The 25,000-nt window shown below is 35.0% G+C and overlaps 1 protein-coding gene across 5 annotated transcripts in view; it reads right to left on the bottom strand.

Annotated features, from left to right (window-relative positions):
- slc4a4b (solute carrier family 4 member 4b) overlaps positions 1-25,000 on the bottom strand; it is a 115,380-nt gene that overhangs the window by 33,246 nt on the left and 57,134 nt on the right. For 3 of the 5 annotated variants that reach the window (XM_009295136.5, XM_009295135.5, XM_068215971.2), the window contains exons 5-14: positions 24,140-24,300; positions 20,659-20,838; positions 18,142-18,237; positions 15,429-15,505; positions 9,331-9,488; positions 9,158-9,245; positions 7,204-7,358; positions 4,629-4,745; positions 3,322-3,496; positions 1-8 (exon numbers count right to left, since the gene is read on the bottom strand). The exon at positions 1-8 is cut by the window's left edge and continues 126 nt beyond it. In XM_009295136.5, the coding sequence (XP_009293411.1) occupies positions 1-8; positions 3,322-3,496; positions 4,629-4,745; positions 7,204-7,358; positions 9,158-9,245; positions 9,331-9,488; positions 15,429-15,505; positions 18,142-18,237; positions 20,659-20,838; positions 24,140-24,300 (1,215 nt within the window). The remainder of the gene's footprint in view (positions 9-3,321; positions 3,497-4,628; positions 4,746-7,203; positions 7,359-9,157; positions 9,246-9,330; positions 9,489-15,428; positions 15,506-18,141; positions 18,238-20,658; positions 20,839-24,139; positions 24,301-25,000) is intronic. The other 2 variants (XM_685028.11, XM_005160996.6) reach the window with 1 other exon arrangement.

Raw genomic sequence — 25,000 nt, 5'->3', positions numbered from 1 at the left:
AATACACCCTGAACACACACAAAACACACACGTCAAGCGGAACAACAACACCAAACATTCTGCACCTGAATGCACTAAAACTGGAGCTGTTATCAGATCTGAGCATGCGTGTGTGCATGTGTGTGTGAGATTCAGCTGTTTCTTCACACGCACACTTTCAGCCTGACAGTCAGATCTCAAAATGCTTATTCAGACAAACGGCCGTTTGAACACACACACACACACACGCGCACACACACACACACACACACACACACACACACACACACACGCACACACACACACGCACACACACGCACACACACACACACACCATGGGGTATGGGTCATTGCTCTGAACACACCTCTGAAACTTGAATAAAAAAAAAGAAGAAAGTGCATGATAAATGTAATGGTAGATTTAGGTAAGTTTTTAAAATAAATGTTTGGCATATCTAGGTATATTTTTACAAAATTTTCAAGCATATTTTGGAATATTTTTGTGGAATTTTCAGCGGTACTTTGGTATATTTTTGTGACATTTTCAGGTATATTTTGGGGATTTTTAAAAAACTTTTCTGGCATATTTTGGTAAATTTTTGTGACATTTTTGTACATATTTCTGTATATTTTTATGAATTTTTCAGGCATATTTTGGTATATTTTTGTGACATTGTCAGGTATATTTTGGAATATTTTTGTGGAATTTTCAGATATTTTGGTATATTTTAGTGACATTTTCAGGTATATTTTGGGGATTTTTAAAAAACTTTTCTGGCATATTTTGGTAAATTTTTGTGAAATTTTTGTACATATTTCTGTATATTTTTATGAATTTTTCAGGCATATTTTGGTATAATTTTGTGACATTGTCAGGTATATTTTGGAATATTTTTGTGGAATTTTCAGATATTTTGGTATATTTTAGTGACATTTTCAGGTATATTTTGGAGATTTTTAAAAAACTTTTCTGGTATATTTTGGAAAATTTTTGTGGAATTTTTGTACATATTTGTGTATATTTTCATGATTTTTTTCAGGCATATTATAGTATATTTTTTGTGGAGTTTTCAGGCATATTTTGGTATATTTTTGTGGAATTTTTGTGCATATTTTAATATAATTTTGTGAATTTTTCAGCCATATTTTTGTATATTTTTGTGGAATATTTAAGCTTATTTTGGTATTTTTTGTAGAATTGTCAGACATATTTTGGTATATTTTTGTGAGATTTTCAGGTATATTTTGTTGAATTTTTCTGGCATATTTGGTATATTTTTTGGGAATTTTCATGCATATTTTGGTATATTTGAATGAATTTTTCAGGCATATTATGGTATACATTTGTGGAATTTTCGTGCATATTTTTGTATATTTTAATGAATTTTTCAGGCATATTTTGGTATATTTATTTGGAATTTTCAGCCATAAATTGGTATAATTTTGTGGATTTTTCAGATGTTTTTTTCTGGAATTTTTAGGCATATATTGGTGTTTTTTATATGGTTTTTGTTAGCAAATCTATTAAATCTGATATATTACTAATTAATACTAATCATACTATACCAATCAAACTATTATACTAATATTAGTTTTAAAAGATTTGTTAACAATAACCACCTAAAAACTCTAAACAAACACATAATACAGTAAAATACTAATAAGTGTTTTTACAGCTCATATCTTGACTTGTCAAGCGAGAAATAAAATGCTTCACAAACTATGCGACCTCAATCTTTTCTTTGGCGTAACTCTAGATAAAGGCCAGAGGTCACAGAAAGGCCTCCCTGAAAGAGTATTTCTGTGATTTTATATGTGTGTGAGCTCTTGATTGTAATCTGAGGCTATTTATAGCTGATCCTCCTTAACCTGCGCCCATATAAACGCACTGCTAAATATATGTGCAAACCCTGCAGTAGCTGCACATGTCAGGACGTCCCACGCACAAACCACACACTATTTATACACACAGTTGTTCGAGGAAAAGCCCAATTCCTCTTACAGTAAAGCATGGATCAGTTCCCAGCATGCAACATGTACAGTTAAAGTCATCATTATTAGCGATACTGTGAATTCTTTTCCAAATATTTACCAAATGAAATGTGTTGAAAAAATATACATCAAGGCTAATAATTCAGGAGGGCTAATATTTCTGACTTTAACTGTATATGAAGGAAACACATAATAGTATATATTTGAGGTGGCATGTTTAATAATCAAAGCGATATCTGTGGCCTTTAAAACCCCGGAGCTGTGAACACACTGTCGGACACATTTTATTTCCAGGAGCTCAGAGATAAATTTAGTGCGGCCAAAAGGTCTGTTGGTTTAGCAGAAATCAGTAGTGTTGTTATGATACTTGAATTTTTCACTCTCATAGATACTAGTACTAAGCACCATTTTTAATACTATGGCAGGGAAATATTGGCTAAGCATTCATTTAAATGGAGATATTTATGGATGGAATAATTGCCTGTGTTTAAATCAGTTTTTTTGCAAGGTAATAGTTGTTCAATCTGGATAGTTGTTTTAATTTTTACATGTCCTGCTAAAATTTTAATTGGTACAGCTGTATGAAAATAAAATAAAATAAAAGCAAAAAAAAAAATGTATTAATGAATGCAAAATTAATAATAATAATAAAAATAATAATTAAATAAGAGAGTAAAAGAAATTAAAATAAGAAATTATTAAATAAAAAATAGTGAAATTAAACAAAATAAGGGAGTAAAATAATCAGAATTAAAACAAAAATAAGGGCGAAAAAATAAAAAATAAAAAAAATAAGGGAGTAAAGTAAAATAAAATAAAAGCAAAATATAAAATTAATGCAAACACTAAACTAAAATAAAATAAGGGAGTAAAATGAATTCAAATAAGGGAGAAAAATAAGACAAATTAAAATTAAATAAAAGAGTAAAATAATGCAAAATAAAAAAAATTAAAATTAAATAAGAGAGTAAAATCATTTAAAATAAGGGAATAAAATAAAATAAAATGGAATAAAATAAAATAAGGGAGTAAAATAAGATCAAACTTAAAAAACAAAATAAGGGAGTAAAATAAAATAAAATATAAGTAGAATCAAATAAGAGGATTAAATAAAATAAATGACAAACAAAGAAATAAATTAATGCAATAAAAATCTATATATAATAAGGGCATGAAATTATAATAAGGGAGAAAATTAATTAAAATAATTCAATAACATAAATAATAAAAATAAATAAAAAACAAATAAATTAAATAAAATAAAGGAGTAAAATGAAATAAAATTAGGGAGTAAAAATCAATAATATAAGGGAGTAAAATAATATAAGGGAGTAAAAATAAAAGTCTAACCTGCATGTTCTCTGTGGCGTCTCCTAGCAGGCCTCCGAACGTGATGGCGTTTGTTACTGTACCCAGGTAAATAAACAAGATGGCGGACAGAGACTGGATGTTCAGAGCGTCATAAAAGTCGCTTGCGAAAAACGGTAGTTTCCTTTTGATGTCCAGAACGAGACCCCCGCAAAACCTACGAGAAAAAAACAGAGATGCCATTATTTTGCTGGAATAATATTAAAAAACAATGCTACATTTGTCTCTAACATTTGTTATTTTTATTATTATTATTATTTATTACCAATGCTTGAACAATAACAGTAAGGCATTAATACTTTTTAAAATGACACAAAAGACTGAGATAATCAATTTTACAATATTTTCATCCACATTATTATTATTATTATTATACTAAATTAATTCCCCTTCCTCTTCAATATAATCTCTTTTCAAACTGGTGTTCATTGGTGAGGGGGCGGGATCACCCCGTCACTCACATGAGACCCACAAAAAAAAAAACACTGAAACATATCTTCATGAATATTCAATACATATAGTTCAGAATATAATGTTTTACATGTCCTGTGAAGTGCTTTGAAATGTGCATTTTTTAGTTCATGTTTGACCTAATCTGAACCTAAACATGAAGAGAGGGCAGGACATAGACTAGCCCTGCCCTCTTTAAAAAAAAACAAGCCAAGCCAATATTGTTTTGTTTTAATCACCGCTCTGCCAGTGAGGGTGGTTGAGCTCAAGCGCATCAAATGAAGACCAAATGAGAAGAAGAGGCCGGGGCATCTCAGAGTAAAGAGCCTTTGATTGGTCAGAAGATTTGATGAGGAACTCAAGCATGAGGTGATGCCAGAAAAAATCATTTATCCATTTAGGTGGAAGTGACAAACTTTTGATGTTTATATCTTCTGAATGCAAATTTTGTTTCTGTTTGGAGCACACTAGCTTATGCATATCCAAAAAACAAACATATTTGTACTAACATCTAATTTCACGGCCCCTTTACCATTATCGTAATTACATAAACTCAGCCTTGGTGAACATAAACAAGTTCAAAAACATTTTAAACTTATCTCTAACACAAACATTTAAGGTAACACTTTATAATATGAATCAGATAATGCATTAGTAACTGTTAACTATGATTATTAAATGCTAGTGACATGAACTAATAAAACCTTTGAATGGTGGCGTAAATTTAATAAAGTTTTTTGCATTTCTTAAAGCACAGAAACAACAGAAGGCAATATTAACTGTGCTAATTGCTAATCTAAGTGATATTATTTCATATTTTCCCCTGTTTGTACACTCACTTGCCAGTCATTTTGAGTTCATCCCCGACAGCGTGTCCACCGCCGCCACCCGAACCTCCATCATGAGGCGTTCCTCCATTCATCTGAGAACCTTCCCCTCCAGCAAGATTGTTCTTACTAAACACACACACACACACAAGCAAACACACACATGCATACAGAGCAGATCAATAAACTCACTACAGTTTGACAAATATTGCAGCTGTTGGACAACAATGTACCTTTGAGGCTTTTTAGTGGAGAATGTAGTTGTTTAGACTGTAACTATGCAGTTTATTTATAAGGAAAGTGCCTATTTTAAATATTTATAATTTGAAAGATTCAGCGGGTCACAACAGCTGAACATTAATAACACTACAGAACAGATAAGTCACATTCTAAGTCGATCTCACTCTTGTGTATATTGTGTATGTTGTAGTGCTGTGTATCATAGTAATCGGGTAGTGTTTGCGTTTCTTTGGCTTTTTCAGGGTTAATTATTATGATCTCCCGATTGCAACAGAGAAATACTGGGAAATCTCAGCAGACTGATGGCATTTCCTGCTATTCAGCCATTTAATCTTAAAATGAGAGCAAAATCACCTGTTTAGGGAGCACTTTAAAAAAAAAATAGTTAATCATATAAGAGGGTTGTTGAGACTTTCCGTGTTTGACTTTCTTTTTTATACTCACGATTATGTTGTTGAACTGTTGTATAAACACAATACCACACTTGTAGCAGTGTGATATGGCTCTGTATATTGTCACAGGTGGAACACTATGACCTCGCAATGCATAGCACTGCTACTTATGTGATATTGCTCATATATATATATATATATATATATATATATATATATATATATATATATATATATATATATATATATATATATATATATATATATATATATATGTGTGTGTGTGTGTGTGTGTGTGTGTGTGTGTGTGTGTGTGTGTGTGTGTGTGTGTGTGTGTGTATATGTAATAATTTTAATATTGTGAAATGTTTCTCTGCTTTGTTGAACAGAACCAGGGAAATATTTGAAAGAAAGAAGCTCACAGGATAAATATGTTGTCTTCAACTGTACATCAAATTTTAGAGTGTTATTACTATAAATATATTGAGTTTTGATCATATAGAATTTGACTGGTTTTATATAACATTTTGTTCCTAAAGTCATGTAGCAAAAACAAATGGTGTCGATCTAAAGCGATATGTACTTGCAAATTAAAAGAAAGTTTTGCACACTTAAAGGAAAGTATTGAGCAAAAATTAAATAAAAAATGCAAATCTCTAAATATTGCAAAGTGAAAATTAAATTTATGAGAAATAAAAATTAATTTTGCTAACAAAATAAAGAACTGCGAAGGAAAAATTAAGTTTTGAGAAAAAAATATGAAATTTGCAAAGAAAAAAAAAGAACTGCAAATAAAAATTAAGCAGTGCAAAAAATAAAAAATAAAATAAATATTTGCAATAAAAGAAAACTATACATATTTGCAAAACATTTTATATAGCATTGCCCAATCAATGGCCCAGATCTGCCTCCAAATAAGCAACGTCATCACCTGGTGACACAGTATCACCGAGATCACGGAGTCTCACAGCCCGTTGGGTCGGGGCCTGCTGTATAAGTTCCTTTGACTCCACCACCTTGTCAAATCAGGGCCACAATGTGAAATGCACAGAAAGGTGAAGTGCAAAGTGAAAACAGCATCGCAAACTCACGATTGATGTAAATCAAAATGAGAATTGTAATTGACTGGACGGGTTTTGTAAAGGCAATGCTTTAATAAATGTTTTGCAAATAGAGTTTTATTTTCTTTTAATTGCTAATAGTTTAGTTTTTTTTTTTTTTTTTTTTGCACAGCTTGATTTTATTTGCAGTTCTTTTTTTGCTAGCAAAATTAGTTTTTATTACACAAAATTTTATTTTGGCTTTTCGATTTTTAGAGATTTGCATTTATTTATTTTTTGCTTAATACTTTATTTTTTGTTTGCGAAAGTTTCTTTCATTTTGCAAGTATATATGGCCCTAGATTGACTCCATAAAAAGATTTTTTTCATCACATCATCACTTTATTTTATTATATTTCCATACTGAAACAGAAATTTCCAAAGTCTCCTCAGCAAAACTGGTTAATTTTAATTTGCAATAACACTTTAGTTTATGTCACAATTCAAGCTATTAACTACTGGCTCATTACCTGTCTATTATTAAGATATTTACTGTTTTTATAAGTAGCTCTAAAGTATTATTCTACATCCCAAAATCTAAACCCAACTACTACCTTACTAACTATTAATAATCAGCTAATTAACAGTTTCAAGCTAGTATTGTTAGTTAACGGTTTGCTAATTGGGTGAATAGTGACCTACACTAAGGTGTTGCCTAATATGCCAAGGCCTCATTTCATATCTAAACGTAACATTTCTGAAAACTTGTCATACTTGTAAAATATGTAAAATATATGTTACATATATTCATGCCATTATCCAACCGCAAAAACACTGGTTTGCATTTTACCCTGTCCACCTGCGGTATATCTTGCTTAAAATGAACAATCAGAATGAGTTATAGGTCAGTGGTACCGTTTATCAGCAGACGGGACGGATTTCGGAGGCTCGATTCGGATGTCAGGATCCCACTCTCCTGGAGGAAGGACAATCACTTCATCCAGAAACTCATCGATCCCGGCCAGCAGGTCGCTGCGATCTCGCGCTTTATACGCAATGTCATGAAACACCTGCGGGACATGGAAAAAACACACTGAAGCATTACAATTTGTGGGGAGGGGGTGGGGGGTAGCTTGTAAGTTGTTTGTAAAAATTGCAATAATAAAACAACACTGAAACAAAAGTTTGAACTTTGAAAACCTTAAAATAAGCAGTCAAATAGATATGTCTACTGTCAATCCTTTTTCTAATGATATACACTGCAGCATCAGCTTTATTTAAAAAAAAAAAGAAAAATGATACATTTATTTCATATTTCTTTCTTCATACTTTTTCTTATATTTCTTTTCATTTGCACAGACAGCAATTTAGCAAGTTATTTGAACGAATTAAAAGAATATTTGTAAGGAAATGCGTTCACAAAGTATTCCGCTTAATTCCCATATATTTCCGTTAATTCCTATGTTAAGTTATATTTAAAAGTACCCTCTCAGGGGCTAACCTTCAATTACCAAATTTACAGTTTATTCCCATTAATCCCCATACATTTTCATTGATTCTCATGGAAAGTTGCAATTAAAGTACCCTGTCAGACGCTAAACTTCAATTTACCAAATTCACAGTTAATTTACAAAATGTTCCATATATTTCCAATAATTTTCATATTTTTCCATTCATTTGAATTTACTATTAAAGTACCCTTTCATAGGCTAACCTTTAATTGATCAAATTCACAGTTTATTCCCATTAATTCCATTGAAATTTACAACTGAAAGTACCCTGTAATAGGCTAACCTTCAATTACCAAATTCACATTTTATTCTCCTTAATTTCCATATAATCATGTTAATTCCCATATATTCTTGCAAATTCCTATGGAAAGTTAGAATTAAAGTACCCTGTCATAGGCTAACCTTTCAGTTCATTCCCATTAATTCTCATTTATTTCCATTGGTTGTCACAGAAAGTTACAATTAAAGTACCTAGTTGGACACTAACCTTTAATTTACAAAATTCACAGTTTATTTCCAATAATTCCCATATATTCCCAATAATACTCATATATTTCCATTCATTTTCATTTAAATTTGCAATTAAAGTACCCTGTCATAGGCTAACCTTAAATTGATAAAATTCACAATTTATTCCTATTCATTTTCAGTGAAATTTATAATTAAAGTACCCTGTCATAGGCTAACCTTTAATTTACCAAATTCACAGTTTATTTCCATAAATTTTCATATAATCCTGTTAATTCCCATATATTCCCACTAATTTCTATGGAAAGTTACAATTAAAGTACCCTGTCATAGTCTAGCCTTCAATTACCAAATTCACAGTTTATTACCATATATTCCCATTAATTCCAATGGAAAGCCTGCATTCTTAAAAACTCCCTAAATTTTGCAACCCTGTTTACAACCTAAATAAATAAAAAACAATGCTTTACAAGATTTTTAATACTTTGTTAATATTAGTAAATACATTAAATAACATTAACTAATGGTCCATTATTCCAAAGTGTTACCACTGCCATTTATATTCCCTTTAATTACCATGAAAAGTTACAATTAAAGTACCGTATCATAGGCTAACCTCGAATCACCAAATTCACTGTTTATTCTCATTAATTCCTATATAATCCTGTAAAATTCCCATTTAATCCCATTATTTCCCATGGAAAGATACAAATAAAGTACCCTGTCATAGGCTTACCTGGAATTACCAAATTCACAGTTTATTCCCATCAATTTCCATTTATTCCCATTAAATGCCATATATTGTCGTAAATTCCAGTGGAAAGTTTCCAGCCTTGAAAAGTCCTGGAATTTTGCAACCCTATTTACAACACAAATAAAAAAACACACACCTCGTCAGACATGAGCGTGGCGATGGCACGTCCAATCTCACGGTATGATTTGGCCTTTCCTTTGGGCCCCAGCAGAATAAAAAGGAAGCTGCAGATAAAAACAGACATACTGTAGTTCCTCTAGTAATATATTTCTGAAAATGGACAGATTTTAATCTAGTTGTTTTTTTTACCGTGTGGGAACCGGAACTTCGGTCAGACCTCCTAACATAACCGACTGCTGAAGGCGAACAAACGAAACAAATGGAGCGTCGAGAAAATCCACCTCTCCCACCAACACGTTTGACGCTTCGGCATCCCGGGGGATTTTCTTCATGAATTTATTATTCAACTAAAGAGAGAAACAATGAGGAAAATACACATGGAGATTAATCATTTCACTCTGTCACTGCACTTTTAAAATAGAGAAGTAAGAATTATATCTTACACAGACAAGCTTAAGCAATAAACCCACTTCCAGCATCATTATTTTATACTTGAATTGAAAATTATTTTATAATTTTATCTTTGAACTAGAAACATTACAGAAGATGTTGTGAAGGTAGTTGAGCAAAGAAATAAAAACATCCATATATTTTGGATAGATAGCGCTGTCGCCTCACAGCAAGAAGGGCGCTGGTTCGATCCCCGTTTGGGCCAGTTTGCATTTTTGTGTAGAGTTTGCATGTTCTCCTCGTGTTGGTGTGAGTTTTCCCCAGGTGCTCCGGTTTCCCCCCCAGAGTTCAAACACATATAGTGAAAATGAAGTGGTACAGGTGAATTGAGTAAGCTAAATTGGCCATAGTCTATGTGTTTGAATACAAGAGTGTATGGGTGTTTCCCAGTGCTGGGTTGCGGCTGAAAGGGCATCCGCTGCCTAAAAAATATGCTGGATAAGTTGGTGGTTCATTCCACTGTAGCAACCCCCGAATAAAAAAAGGACTAAGCTGAAAAGAAAATGAATAATTGAGTTATTATTCTCTATTTCGGGCATTGCCACAGCAGAATAAACCGTTAACTAATCCGTCATGTTTTATGCACCGAATGCTCATCCTGCTGCAACCCAGTACTTGGAAACACCCAACACTCATACACTACGGCCAATTTAGTTAATCCTATTCCCCTATAGCACACGTGTTTGGACTGTGGGGGAAACTGGAGCACCGGGAGGAAACCCACACCAACACGGGAAGAACATGCAAACTCCACTCCGAAACACCAAATGGCCCAAGCTGGGACTCGAACCAGCAACCTTCTTGCTATGAGGCGACAATGCTGACTATTGAGCCTCCGTGCCACCCAACATCCATATAATATTGCATAATATTCTTATTCAGTGCATAATAAAAATAATATAATCATATTTTATCATTATTTATTTGACATATTCACATCTAAATTCTTATTTTAATAAAACATTTCAATAATTTAGATTTGAACAATATTACAAAGAAATAATGATATAAAAATATTATTTTAAATACTAATTCAAATAAACAATAGCTAAAATTGTGCTTAATTAAAAAAAAATTCTATTTAGCAAGTTTATTTTAGTTAATATTTTATTTGTATTTAATTTAATTTGTTTTTAAAATCTAAATTGTAAAAAAAATTATAAATATATATTAACTATTTTAAAATAACTTTTTCATATATTTTAATATGCATAGACAGGAATTTAGCAAGTTATTAGCAAGTTAATTTCTTTGCATAATAATAATATTCAGTCATTCATTTTCTTTTCGGCTTAGTCCCTTTACTCATCAGGGGTCGCCACAGCGGAATGAACCGCCAACTTATCCAGCATAAGTTTTACATAGCTAATACACTTCCAGCTGCAAGCCATCACAGGGAAACACCTATACACACTCATTCACACACATGCACTATGGTCAATTTAGCTTACCCTATTCACCTATACTGCATGTCTTTGGACTGTGGGGCAAACCGGAGCACCCGGAGAAAACCCACGCCAACACGAGGAGACCATGCAAACTCAACACAGAAATGCCAATTGACCCAGCTGGGACGTGAGCTAGCCAGCTACTCTTTTCATTAATTTATTTTTAATATGCACAGACTGTAATATAGTAAGTAGTTGTGAATGAATGAACTTATATTGTGTAAAGGCAATGCATTCACAAAGGAAGCATTACGTTTTGACCTCAAACTATCCTGAACAATGGATAATTCAATAAAGTGTTTATCAAAACAACAGTGGGATAATCCCTGTCAGCTCATATTTCAGTGGAACATAAACGTCTGATAAGAGCAGAGTTAAACAAGTTCACCACTGTAAACACAAGCATTCAAGATATAGAGCCCTTCATTAGTGATAAACAACCACACGACAGACCACAACACACACACACACACACACACACACACACACACACACACACACACACACACACACACACACACACACACACACACACACACACACACACACACACACACACACACACACACACACACACAAATTTGTACAAACACTCACATAAACATAAACACACATTCACTCACATACAGACAGCCCCACACTCTCTCACAAACACAAACAATCAAACAAAAAAACACACACGCACACACTTATACACTCACAAACACACTCATAAACTTGCACAAACATTCACAGGAACACAAACACACACACACACACACACTCTCTCTCTCTCTCTCTCTCTCTCTCTCTGTGTTTCTCTCAAACACACAAACACACACACACACACGCTCTCCCTCCGCTAATCCACTAATATTGACTCTACTGACGACAGCGGCAGCTTTTGTCCTGTCAAACAGTTTCAATTGTGTTTGAAGAAGGAGTTTGTTTTGTCGTCTACAGTTGTTTCTGTCCTCAAACGTCACTGAAACCTTCCGGAGCAAACACACATTTATCTGGCGGCCAACAAATCCTTCTGGGAGAATCACACACACACACAAGCTGCCCGCAACACACCGCCTGCATGACTTTATTATTATGATTTTGTAGTAATTGTGTCGCTACATAAGATATTCTTTTCTGATTATTACTCATTGATTCATTTTCATTCGGCTTAGTTCCTTTTTTTTATAAATTTTTTTTCGGTGTTTTCACCTTTATTTTTGATAGTACAGTAGAGAGAATTGACAGGAAAGCATGGGGAGCAGAGAGAGGGGAAGGATCGGCATAGGACCGCAAGGCGGAATCGAACCCGGGTCGCCGCGAGCACCGGAGTGCATGTGTCGACACACTAACCACTACACCACTGGTGCCGACAACGGCTTAGTCCCTTTATCCATTAGGGGTCGCCACAGTGGAATGAACCGCCAACTATTTCAGCATATGTTTTACACAGCGGCAGGTCCGGCGCCAGAATGTTAGAACTGAGGGGGCATTTTAAATTCACAGGGGGGCACTAGACCTGGTGACTGAATTTGGCCTCTTTTGTTCCTTTCATTTAGGCTATTTATTCACATTTATTATTACTTTGCATTACTGCCTAAATTACTGACCTAAGGCAGTATGTGGCGAGGGGGCGTGGCCGAGAGCTGTGGGAACGGAGTGAGGCTGCCGCGTAAGTGGATACACCTGCGGTGCGCACCTGCCTCGAATCCCATGGAAGGAGCTCTGGACCATAAAAGGAGGAACGATGGCAGAGGAAGCTGAGAGAGGACCGGGCCCGGACATATTTTACTTTTGCTTTCAGTTTGACGGCAGTCTCCGTGAGGAGCTGCTGTCCGTTTGTTTTGGTTTAGACGGCAGTCTCCGTGAGGAGCTGCCGTTCATGTTATAAATAAATATTTTAAAACTGCGTCGGTTCTCCGCCTCCTTCTTCCCGGCGGTCAAAGGACCATGAACTTCATTACAGTGGTGCCGAAGCCCAGGAGAAGGAGGGGCGTATTGTCCAGATGCTCTCGCCGCTGAGAGAGGGGGCGAGTGTTTGGGAGTTAACCCGAATGGGGTAGAAACCCGCTCGTCGGCCTGAGGCTGGCGAGGAAAGGATCTGCCTGCTGCCGTCTCCCAGCATGGGGAGGAGCAGGGGACGCGGGGCTCACCACCGGAAGGGAAAGCGCTGGAGGGAGCCATCCCACAGAACCCGGGGGAGTCGCCGAGATCCGCCATGATGCCATAGCCTGCATCCGTCCACCAAAGCGGGAGCGGAGCAGGAGACCAGAGATGCCGCCAGCCAGGAGAACCGCCGCCAGAAGCCAGAAGACGGACAGGTGGATAGATTTCTCCACAGGGCTCCCAGCACGTTGTCGCATCTCTCAGTTGGTGGAGGACGGAGTGGCAGTGTGTCTGGAGAACCGAACCCCAATTTTTTATTATTTTTTTTCTCTCCCCTTTCTCGGTCTACTCTGTCTTTCCTCCTTTTTTTTTCATCTCCTTTTCTCTCGGCCCATCTCATAAAGGTCTCGCGGGTGCTGTGGCGCCCGGGATTATACACAGCCACGGGATGCCCACGGCCTGTGATGGGAGATGGGGGTATGTGGCGAGGGGGCGTGGCCGAGAGCCGTAAGAACGGAGTGAGGCTGCCGCGTAAGTGGATACACCTGCGGTGCGCACCTGCCTCGAATCCCACGGAAGGAGCTCTGGACTATAAAAGGAGGAACGATGGCAGAGGAAGCCGCGAGAGGACCGGGCCCAGACATATTTTACTTTTGCTTTCAGTTTGACGGCAGTCTCCGTGAGGAGCTGCCGTTCGTTTGTTTTGGTTAGACATTCATGTTATAAATAAATATTTTAAAACTGCGTCAGTTCTCCGCCTCCTTCCCGGCGGCCGAAGGGCCGTGAACTTCATTACACAGTAATAAACGTTTTAATAGTAATAATAATATGCACAGTTTCACTATTACTGATTTTATTAATGACGGTAATGCAACGATACCGCTTATTAATACAGACAGATCATGGCTTTAGTGCCAAACGAGTGCTTTAAAAAGTTATTCTTCTTATTTATTTCCGTTTTATTTCAAATAGCAGGCATATAAATGTTTAAAGTTTTAGGTAAAGACGTCAAATTATGCCCACACATGCAATCTGACCCACGATCAGACTATTCGTATAACCGGTAAATAAATATAGTGAAATCAGCCGAGTCATCACGCTTCACGTAGCCTATTACCCAACCAACATCAGTGTTAGGCAAAAGCAAAATGTTACAATCTAATGTCATTCAAAACAATTACTTAATTACATTTTAAGGCATCAGTGTAGCCAGAAAAATACCTAAAAAAGATACCAAATTTCAGAGTTATTACCGTGCAAATTGGTTACATTTTGGCACGGATAACACGCAACTTAGGCTATATAACTTTTTTCATAATTTTAAATGTAAAAAATAAAGATTTATCTTAGGCTATCATAAGTGTGTGTTTTTTTTTTGTGATATTGTCCGCTTGTCATTTGTAAACCCTCATAAACCATTAGGTTACTAGGCCTACCGTCATTTTGTTTATTTATTAAGCCTATTTTAATAACTAGTTTTCAGGTTAGTATCAAAATAACTGTTTTAATGCAATAATGCTACTTTAATTCACATACATATTTTAATAGATATATTAATCATTTTTTAAAGTCTTGTAGTAATTATATATTATATTGCAGTTTTTTAATAGTATAAGTTGACATCCTATTAAAAACAGTCAAGCATTTTTTACATAATTTATTAGATTAAAAATAATTAAAATTAAATGTAAAATATTTTTTATTGCAAACTTTTTATTATAATAAGAATTATAATTCTATTTATATAATAATAATAATATTAATATTAATAAAGGCAGCATTGTGGCGCAGTGGGTAGCACAATCACCTCACAGCAAGAAGGTCGCTGGTTCAAGCGTTGGCTGGGTCAGTTGGCATTTCTGCGTGGCGTTTGCATGTTCTCCCCGTGTTCACATGGGTTTCTTCCGGGTGCTCTGGTTTCCCCCATAGTCCAAAGACATGCGCTATAGGAGAATTGGGTAAGCTAAATTGGCTGTAGTATATGAGTGTGAATGAGTGTTTCCCTGTGATGGATTGTGGCTGAAAGGGCATCCACTGCGTAAAAAGTACTGGATAAGATGGTGGTTCATTCCATTGTGGCGACCCCAGATTAATAAAGAGATTAACCCGAAAAGAAAATGAATGAATGAATAATTAAATATTATTATTATTATTATTATTATTATTATGTTGAGAGTACAATGTGAGCTGGACGTTTCGGTGTGATTTACCCTGCTACTCAAACACAATTCCCTCTTAAGTCTAACAACCAGAACACTCTTGTCCCAGAAATATCATATCTACTGATATTCACAGGTGTACCTGGTCTTTCTCTGGTTTGTCTGACAAGTCATTCAGGCTGGTGGAGGTCAGGTTACGATGAGCTGTGGTCGGACTGCCTGCAGAGGTCAAAGGTCAAAGGTCAGACACTCATCCAAAGCTAAAACATAATCCTTAAAGGAACAGACCACCCAAAAACAAGGCCCTCTCATGCTTTACTCACCAACACTAGTTTGCTGAACATACTAATAGAAGATATTTTGATGAATGTGAATAACCAAATTAATTTAGATCTCTACTGACTTCCACTGTATGTCCAAATATTTTACTGAGAACTTATAATGTAAGTTTAGAGTAAACAAAGAAAGCATTTCAATTTTGGGGTGAACTGTCACTTTAAAAACAAAGAGTCTCACATACAAGATACTTAGCGTGTTTTCACTTCACAACTAAGTTTCTCAGAACTTAAATCTGTAAATTATGTAATTAAGTGAAGCAATCTATAGTCATTTTTTGTTAAGCTCACAGATTACACTGATTTCTTAATTATAATAAATAACAGTTACAAACACAATCATATGTATCAGCATAAACAGTAATTCTATTCCCAGCTAACAGAACATTCAGTAACATTCCTTAAATGTTGAGTTAATGTTAGCATAACGTTATTAAAGTAATGTTTTTGGAACGTTCTTGTAATGATGGAAAAATGTTCCTAGAACATTTAAAAAATGTGGATGGAATTTCCTTACAGCATTTCAAATAACAATCTGAGAACATTAATATAGCACGAGACTGAAACGATATAAAAGCATTTTAATAATGTTAGAATGACCAAAAACAAACAAACAAAAAAAAACAGTATTGTCTAAAACATAACCAGGTGTGTTGAATATTCTAAAAACATTTTAGAAATAACATTATATAACCTAATGGTAACGTTAAGGGAACGTTTTAAAAACCTAAAACTGTTAGATGGGTTTTTGCTCCTTTTTTAAAGCTTATTGGAATTTATAGCTAATCTTTATTTTGCATTTATTTTGGATATATTCATATAAATAAAAATAATACATAACTTTGAATAAGTCTATAGACATTTCTATAAGCTTTAGAATAGCAGTAATAGCAGCTTTTTGTGCTGAATCATGATTAAAAATGTAAATAAATGCTATTATTATTACATAATTAAATTATACATATATGATGTTGTGCTTATATGCATAATTACATTTTTTATATAAATGCACTATTCAGTAAAATATTATTCAGACATTAAAAATCATTGAAAATATTTTTATATTAAAATTTTTAACATTTTTGCACTTTTTATAAATGCACTATTTAGCAAAATATTATTCTGATACAAAAAAAAAACATGTTTTAAAATAAATGCATTATTCAGTAAAAACTGATTCTGATTAAAAAAGAAAATCATTGAGAATACATATGCAATTTTATATAAATGCATCAATCTGTAATTCTGGTACTAAAAAAGGATTTTTTTTTTATTTATAAATGCACCATTCAGTAAAAACAGATTCAGATAATAAAAAAAACATTGAGAATTTTTTTTTTTTGCTATTTTTTAATAAATGCAACATTCAGTAAAAACTTATATAGTATAAAAATACATTGAGAATATTTTCGTGATTTTATATAAATGCAATATTTAGCAAATAGATTCTGATATTTAAAAATACATAGAGCAATTTTTTTGCATTTTATTATAAATGCAATATTTAGTCAAATTTTATTCTGATTTAAAAAACAAAAACATTGAACATATTTTTTTTCATTTTTTTAAATAAATGCACCATTCAGTAAAAAAAGATTTTGATAATAAAAAAAAAAACATTGAGAATATATATGCAATTTTATATAAATGCATCAATCTGTGATTCTGGTCCTAAAAAGTTATATATATATATATATATATATATATATATATATATATATATATATATATATATATAAATGCACCATTTATAAAAAAAATATTTTGATATAAAAAAACGTTTTGCATTTGTTTATATAAATGATATGCTATAAATTAGCTATTTTTTAATAAATGCACTATTCAGTAAAAACCTATTCTGATATTTAAATAAAAACATTAAGCATATTTTTTGCCATTTTTAAATAAATGCATCATTCAGTAAAAAATTATTCTGATAAAATAAAAAATAAAAAATATTGAGCATATTCTTTTGCATTTTACTAAATAAATGCACCATTTTTGTAAAAAAAAAAAATAAATACTCTGGTATAAAAAAAACATTTTCCAGTGATGGGTTGCAGCTGGAATGGCATCTGCTACAAAAAAACATCTGCTGGATAAGTTGGCGATTCATTCCACAGTGGCAACCCCAGATTGATGAAGGGACTAAGCCGAAAAGAAAATGAATGAATAAAAAAAACATTGAGAATATTTTTTGCAATTTTATATAAATGCATCAATCGGGAAAATCTTAATCTGGTTTTCTTTTTTTTTCTTTTTTTTTCTTTTATAAACACACCATTCAGTAAAAATTCTGATTTAAAATAAACAAAAATAATAAGAGAGCAGAGAATAATCATTTAAAAAGTCATAAACGCAATACACAACATACAGCATACTATAAAATGCACACAACTACACTAAGGTTTAAGGAAACTAAACCCTAAAGCATCTTCTAAAGTGTCTCCAGCATTGTTCACATATAAAGGAATGAATTTCAGGAGCCGATCTCTCAGACTAAATTCAGCTCAGACTTACAGAGAAGGCCCATGCTGTTGCTTCTCTGCATCTGCATTTGTTCTTCAGGTTCAAAAGTGGTAAAGCAAGGCACTGTGTGATCGATAGGACCGCGCGCTTCACACACACACAGACAGACAAAGAGAGAGAGAGACAAGGAGCGCATGCATGTCAATCAAGACACAGAAACAGGGAAGAAAAGAGAAAAGTAAGCATTAGAGCAGAGAAATGATTCAAAACACAATTAAAAGCAGAGACTCAGAGCAGAACTGCAGATTTAAATCAACGTGAAAACAGAATCAGCAGGAAAACACAATCAGCACTTGACGAAAATGAGCACAGAAATAATCAAGGCTTGAAAGGAAGGCATGAAATTTCAGATAGAAGTGAACAAAACTAACAGTTTGGGATGCTTCAAAGCTAAATAAATGATATTGAAAGATGACTTAACAAATTATACAGCATTTAAAACAGTCACTCGCTCACTTACTAGTGAGCAATACATACTCTTAACTCATTTGTGCACTAAAATAAAAATTAAAAAAACGATTTCTAAACATAATAGTTTTAATAACTCATTTCTAATAACTGATTTATTTTATCTTTGCCATGATGACAGTAAATAATATTAGACAAGATATTTTTCAAGACACTTCTATACAGCTTAAAGAAGGCGTGGCTAACACTGTTCCTGGAGATCTACCGTCCTGCAGATTTCAGTTGCAACCCATATCAAACACACCTGCCTGTAATTATCAAGTGCTATTTGGGTCCTAATTAATGGGTTATATGCTGAAGCATGCTAATAGGACTTTTAATTTGCCAGTAAACTGGGTTAAGCGCTTCCGGCGAATTGAATGGCAATGCAAAATCTGGTGCGTTTAAGGTCTGTTTTCTTTAAAAATCTCCACTGGCTGAGTGATATCCGATTTAAAGTGGGTCTCAGATTGTACAAGAAGCACTGCATTAAATTACATTTCCCCCGCCATGTCTTTATAATATGAGCATTTATTTTACCCCAGTATATTCAATGGAGATTCTGCGTTAGCCTGCCGATTCTGACGGGCGCGTGCGAGTAAACAGCTTTTTGTCTCGTTTTACGCTTGAGCAACTAAATAAATGTTAAAGTTTATTTAACTGAATGTATTTTAATGACATTACAACATCGATGCTGTATAAGGAACCGTATAAAATGGTAAAAAGTTCACAATAACAGGTCACCGGAAGTGTATCAGCATGGGAACAGCACTAGCTCGGCATATACCCTATTGGTTCAGGTGTGTTTGATCAGGGTTAGAGCTGAACTTTGCAGGAAGGTAGATCTCCAGGAACAGGGTTGAGCACCACTGGCTTAAAGTGGCATTTAAAGGCTTAACTAGGTTAATTAGGTTAAATCTAAAAGTGAAATCTGGAAATAAAAATACTTTTATTACTATGAAATAAAAGTTTTGATAAATAGCTAAAATAAAATAGAATCACATGATCCACAAAATAAATTATATTGTGTGTGTGTGTGTGTGTGTGTGTGTGTGTGTGTGTGTGTGTGTGTGTGTTTGATTAAGGTCTAAACGTGCCTGACTATGAATTGAATAGTACAACATGTGCAGTACAATAAAAATAAACACAGCATTACACTGAATTACTCAGCGCAAATATCTTGTTTCTAGAAACGCAACAATGTTATGAAAACACCCTGCTGAAAAATCCAGCTTCAACCAGCCTAAGCTGGTTGGCTGGTTTTAGCTGGTCGACCAGGCTGGTTTTAGAGGGGTTTTGGCCACTTCCAGGCTGGTTTCCAGCCATTTCCAGCCTGGTCTTAGCTGGTCAGGCAGGGAGATGACCAGCTAAAACCAGCTTGATCAGCCTAGCCAAGCTGGGAGTCCAGCTAAAACCAGCTATATCCAGCTTAAACCAGGCTGGTCAAGCTGGTTTTAGCTGGATTTGGCTGGTCATTTTCCAGCCTGACCAGCTAAAAGTAGCCAAAAAGTAGCCAAAACCCCTCAAAAACCAGGCTGGTCATCCAGCTAAAACCAGCAAACCAGCCTAGGCTGGTTTAAGCTGGATTTTTCAGCAGGGCATCTGCTCTACTTTCACGAGACTGGAGAATATCGACAACATCTCTGCACATTTCTAAAATCGACATTTGTCAACAAGTTAACTTAATAATTTCTACAAATTTAAGAGGATTGAACATAAGACTATTAATCTGTCAAAAAATGTGTTGTTTCAACTCATTTTAAATGTGTAGTTTGAACAAGCAGCAAGTCATTTTTTTGAGTGCATGCACCCTAAATACAATGCCATTATTTATTATATTTGATTTTTAAACGCTAGTTTTTTGACCTGAAGTTGAGCATTTAACAGTTATGATAACATTTTACAATTATACAACAAAATATAAAGGTCACAAAACCTTTTTTTTATTTCGCCCACAAGACAAAGTGAGTGATGTGGGCCGTGCTGCTGAAAGTAGAGGAGAGATGTGGAAACTGATGGAGCGATAGAGAGAGCTGTAATGTCAGATGTGTGTTATAATACCGTTCTCCTGGCTGCTGAACAGGCGACTGGCGCTCGACACACTCTTGCCGATGTCTGCCAGTGAGCGCAGGTTGGATTTTTTGGTCTGGTGTCGATGTTTCCTCAGCAGAGTGTATATGACCGTCTCTCTCAGATCGGCCTTCAGCTGCCCGCTCTCGATTTGACTGTCAGTGATGTTTTCTGAAACAAAGAGATTTGATTTATTATCACAATAGATAATGATGTTAATAATCAATTCTTGTTTATTTATATATAGCGCTTTTTACAATTTTGATTGTGTCAAAGCAGCTAAACATGGAGGTTCTAGTGAAGTCCAGATTTCAGAGTTGAAGTTCAGTTCAGTTCAGGTCAGTGTGGTTTAAATTTCACTGCTGAAAGTTTAAACACTGAAGAGCAAATCCACTGAAGAGCAGCTTCCCAAATCCTGATCCGAGCAAGCCAGTGGTGACAGTGGTGAGGAAAAAACTTCCCCGACTGATGAAGTGAAAGGACAAAAACCTCGAGAGAAACCAGACTCTGTTGGGCACGACTATTTTTCTTCAGGCCAAACTTCCTGTGTGGAGCTGCAGTCTAGGCACCAGAGGCTGGAGAAGCTGGACGCGTCCATCATGGAGATAATAGCAAGGTGAAGGTAAAAAAGAAAATTTTGACCAGTGCCAAGGGTTTGTCATATAATCTTCATTGCAATACCATGTATTTTAGCCATGCGTCATGATAATACCATAGTTTAGAACATTTATTATAAAACAAACTTTTGTTTTGGGTTTATTAGTAGAAAGAACTATGTTTATACATTAACATCTGTCATTAATCAAGGTTAATCATGTTCCATAGAAATTTAAGTTCCACATACACTATCTGACAAAAGTCTTGTCGCCTATCCAAGTTTTAGGAACAACAAATAACAGCTTGATCTAGTTGATCATTTGGTATCAGAAGTGGCTTATGTTAAAGGCAAAGGGCTCTAGATTACGCTTATTTTACCAAAATAAAAAATGATCATGCCTTGATTTTAAAGAGTTAATTAGGACAGCAAGACCTGACTTCACTTAACAGAAATAATGTCCAGTATAGAATATACTTCATTCTGCAGTCGAAAAAGACTGAATATTGTGTATGACTCCATCATGAGCTGGGAGGGCTGCATCCATACATCTCTGCACTGACTCAAATCACCTATTAATAAAGTCATCTGGAATGACAAAGAAAGCGTTCCTGCAGGACTCCCAGAGTTCATCAAGAGTCTTAAGATTCATCTTCAATGCCTCCTTTATCTTACCCCAGACATGCTCAATAATGTTCATTTCTGGTGACTGGGCTGGCCAATCCTGGAGCACCTTGAACTTCTTTGCTTCTAGGAGCTTTGATGTGGAGGCTGAAGTAGGAGAAGGAGCGCTATCCTGCTGAAGAATTTGCCCTCTCCTGTGGTTTGTAATGTAATGAGCAGCACAAATGTCTTAATACCTCCGGCTGTTGATGTTGCCATCCACTCTGCAGATCTCTCACACACCCTTATACTCAATGTAACCCCAAACCATGACTTTTCCTTCACCAAACTTGACCGATTTCTGTGAGAATCTTGGGTCCATGCAGGTTCCACTAGGTCTTCTGCAGTATTAGTGATGATTGGGATGCAGCTCAACAGATGATTCATCAGAAAAATCGACCTTCTGCCACTTTTCCGAATGATCAACTAGAAGTTTGGGACATTCACACTGAACACATCTTTGCTTTTAAAAGCGTGAGAAACAGCATTCATCATTTATAAAGAATGAGAGTGTTCAGGTGCTGCCACTGATTGCCTATAAACAGAAACTTGCAATGCTTGCCCAGTCTCTGAGCTCTTCTGATTGGCCCACTGCTCTGGAACTGACAGAAGTGAGCTGCACCTTGTGTGAAATTTGAAGTTTGAACTTCACACAACATCTAAAATATGTGGTGTACATGTGCTGAGCTCTGCAAAAGATGCAAGACACGATGGTAACGAGAAGGGCTTAAACTAAGGTGTAGTCTGCTTCAAGTAGGTAGGACTTGAGCTCCTAGTGGGCTGTACAAAATTCCTGGGGCCTCATGTATCATTGCTGCGTACACACAAAAACTTTGCGTACGCCAGGTTTCACACTCAGAATCGCTCACGTTTGGATTTACTAACGATGAACTGAACGTGGGAATGTGCGCAGGTTCATGGCAGCTTTATGGCTGGCGTACGCACATTTTTTGTGCGTGTCTGTTTTATTTCCATTGGCGACTCCTAGAGGCAGTTGTGTTAAATTCCTCTCTACAAAGTGTCTGATCCTTGCAATGGCAGCTGTATGAGACGGGTTCATCTAGCAGGTATATAAGGTTTCCATACCATACAGTTGACCAGCTAAACATTAAAGCACAATTTACAGCGGTCGCCTGTTCTCCCAATGTAATCTGAGCTATCTACTGCACGCACATTGCTATAAAGACACTATCTGAAGATGAATTTGCATACGTGAATCAGAAACATTTCCATTCAATAAATGTGCAAATAAAATATGATGCACAAACTTATTAATGATTCCTACTTGTCTTTCTCGTGATAAATAGTTGGCAAAATCTGATATGTAGCGGGGGGAAAGAAGAAGAAAGAATTCATCAGATGCTGGATTCGAACCGAGTTCATGCTCGAATGTGTCAAAACATGTTGACATGCGTCTCACGAGCTGCACCACAGAGACTATTTAGGGTACTGCAACATTTTACAGCTATAAACCACACTATTTCTTTTTTAATTCACTTATTCTAAACTCTCCCACTCTATTTTTTTCTTTTGTTGGTAATTCCGGAGGACAAACTTGCAAATAACACCGCTTTTCTCCGGTCTACCTCCGAAAGCAGCACCTCCAATTAACATTCTGTTCAAAGTTTCTCTTTTTGCTTGATTTTGCCATTGCTTTTTCGTTGGGTTTTGCCAGAGTAGAGTCATTAGCATATTCATACGGGGGAGGAGGCAGGGAGGGGTTTTGTGCTCGTGCATGTTGCGCTCAGTTTCACGTTCATTCGGATGTACAAAAGAATATGTGTGAGATTCAGCGTACGCAGTGTTTCATACATCTGAATTTTTAATGTGTAATAATGTGCGTACGCAATGTTTTAGTATGATTTCCACGCAAGTCTTCGTACATGAGGCCCCAGGAGTTTTCATTGGTCCGTTTAATGTCTCCTACATGACATGGAGTCCAAACCACTGTGTTTTACTTACATCTACACCTACCACAACCCTAAACCCAACCTACTTGCGACATAACTCCCTTCCACTTGGGACTCTTCAGGCTGCAGCGATACCTGCTTGATGGTAGCTACCACACATGCCTGTCAAGCATGTATTTACATTGAAAAACAGTAGAAAAGTAGTGCATTGGAAAGGAAAAGCTTGTTCTGTGTGAGACATACTGATACTAACATCAAAAAAAGGTCATTTTGATTGTCACAGGAACTGTAGGTGTATGTTTACCGACGATCTGCTGCAGTGAGTTTGCGTCCATGTCCAGCACGATGGTTCCCTTCTCGATGCAGTTCTTGAGCTGGAAGAGCGAGTGCAGAGAAAGAGTGGCCACGTGAGGTTTACTCCAGCGCTCGCCACCCTTCTCCACCTTCTCCTCAAACTTTATCCATCTGAGGAAACACACAACACACACAGAAATCAACAAACTGAGCAACACTTACAGCACTGTCAGGTCAGGTAATCGCAAGAAAAGCTCATGTCAGAATTATACCATGTTTTCAGCACATGTAATTGATGGTTTTACCATGATACTGACGACATGTTCTGGGAATTTGTATTTTTTGATCTGCATTATGAATGTGACATTATTTTGAATCCATCATGAAACCTTGATAATACCGTGAGACATGGTTAATATTTTGGCCTTGCTCTACATTGTTTTATAAAAAATACATGGTTTTACTTAAAAAAATAAATAAAAAACAAATTATATATATATATATATATAATTTGTTTTTTATTTATTTTTTTAAGTAAAACCATGTATTTACGCATTCACTATAATAATACTATAGTTTTGAATAGCTCATTTTAAAACAAAAATTTTTTTTGCCCATTTTAATAGAAATAACCATGTTTCTACATTAACAATAATGGTATTAATCATAATGTATCACGTGTCGTAGAATAATAACCTCCACAAAATGAGGTATATATATATATATATATATATATATATATATATATATATATATATATATATATATATATATATATATATATATATATATATATATATATATATATATATATATATATATATATATATATATATATAGTGGAGCAATGGCACAGTTGATAACGCTATCA

The sequence above is a fragment of the Danio rerio genome, chromosome 21 (genome assembly GCF_049306965.1).
Source record: "Danio rerio strain Tuebingen ecotype United States chromosome 21, GRCz12tu, whole genome shotgun sequence".
NCBI classification, from domain to species: domain Eukaryota; kingdom Metazoa; phylum Chordata; class Actinopteri; order Cypriniformes; family Danionidae; genus Danio; species Danio rerio.
This window is presented reverse-complemented; position numbering and strand designations above follow the sequence as displayed.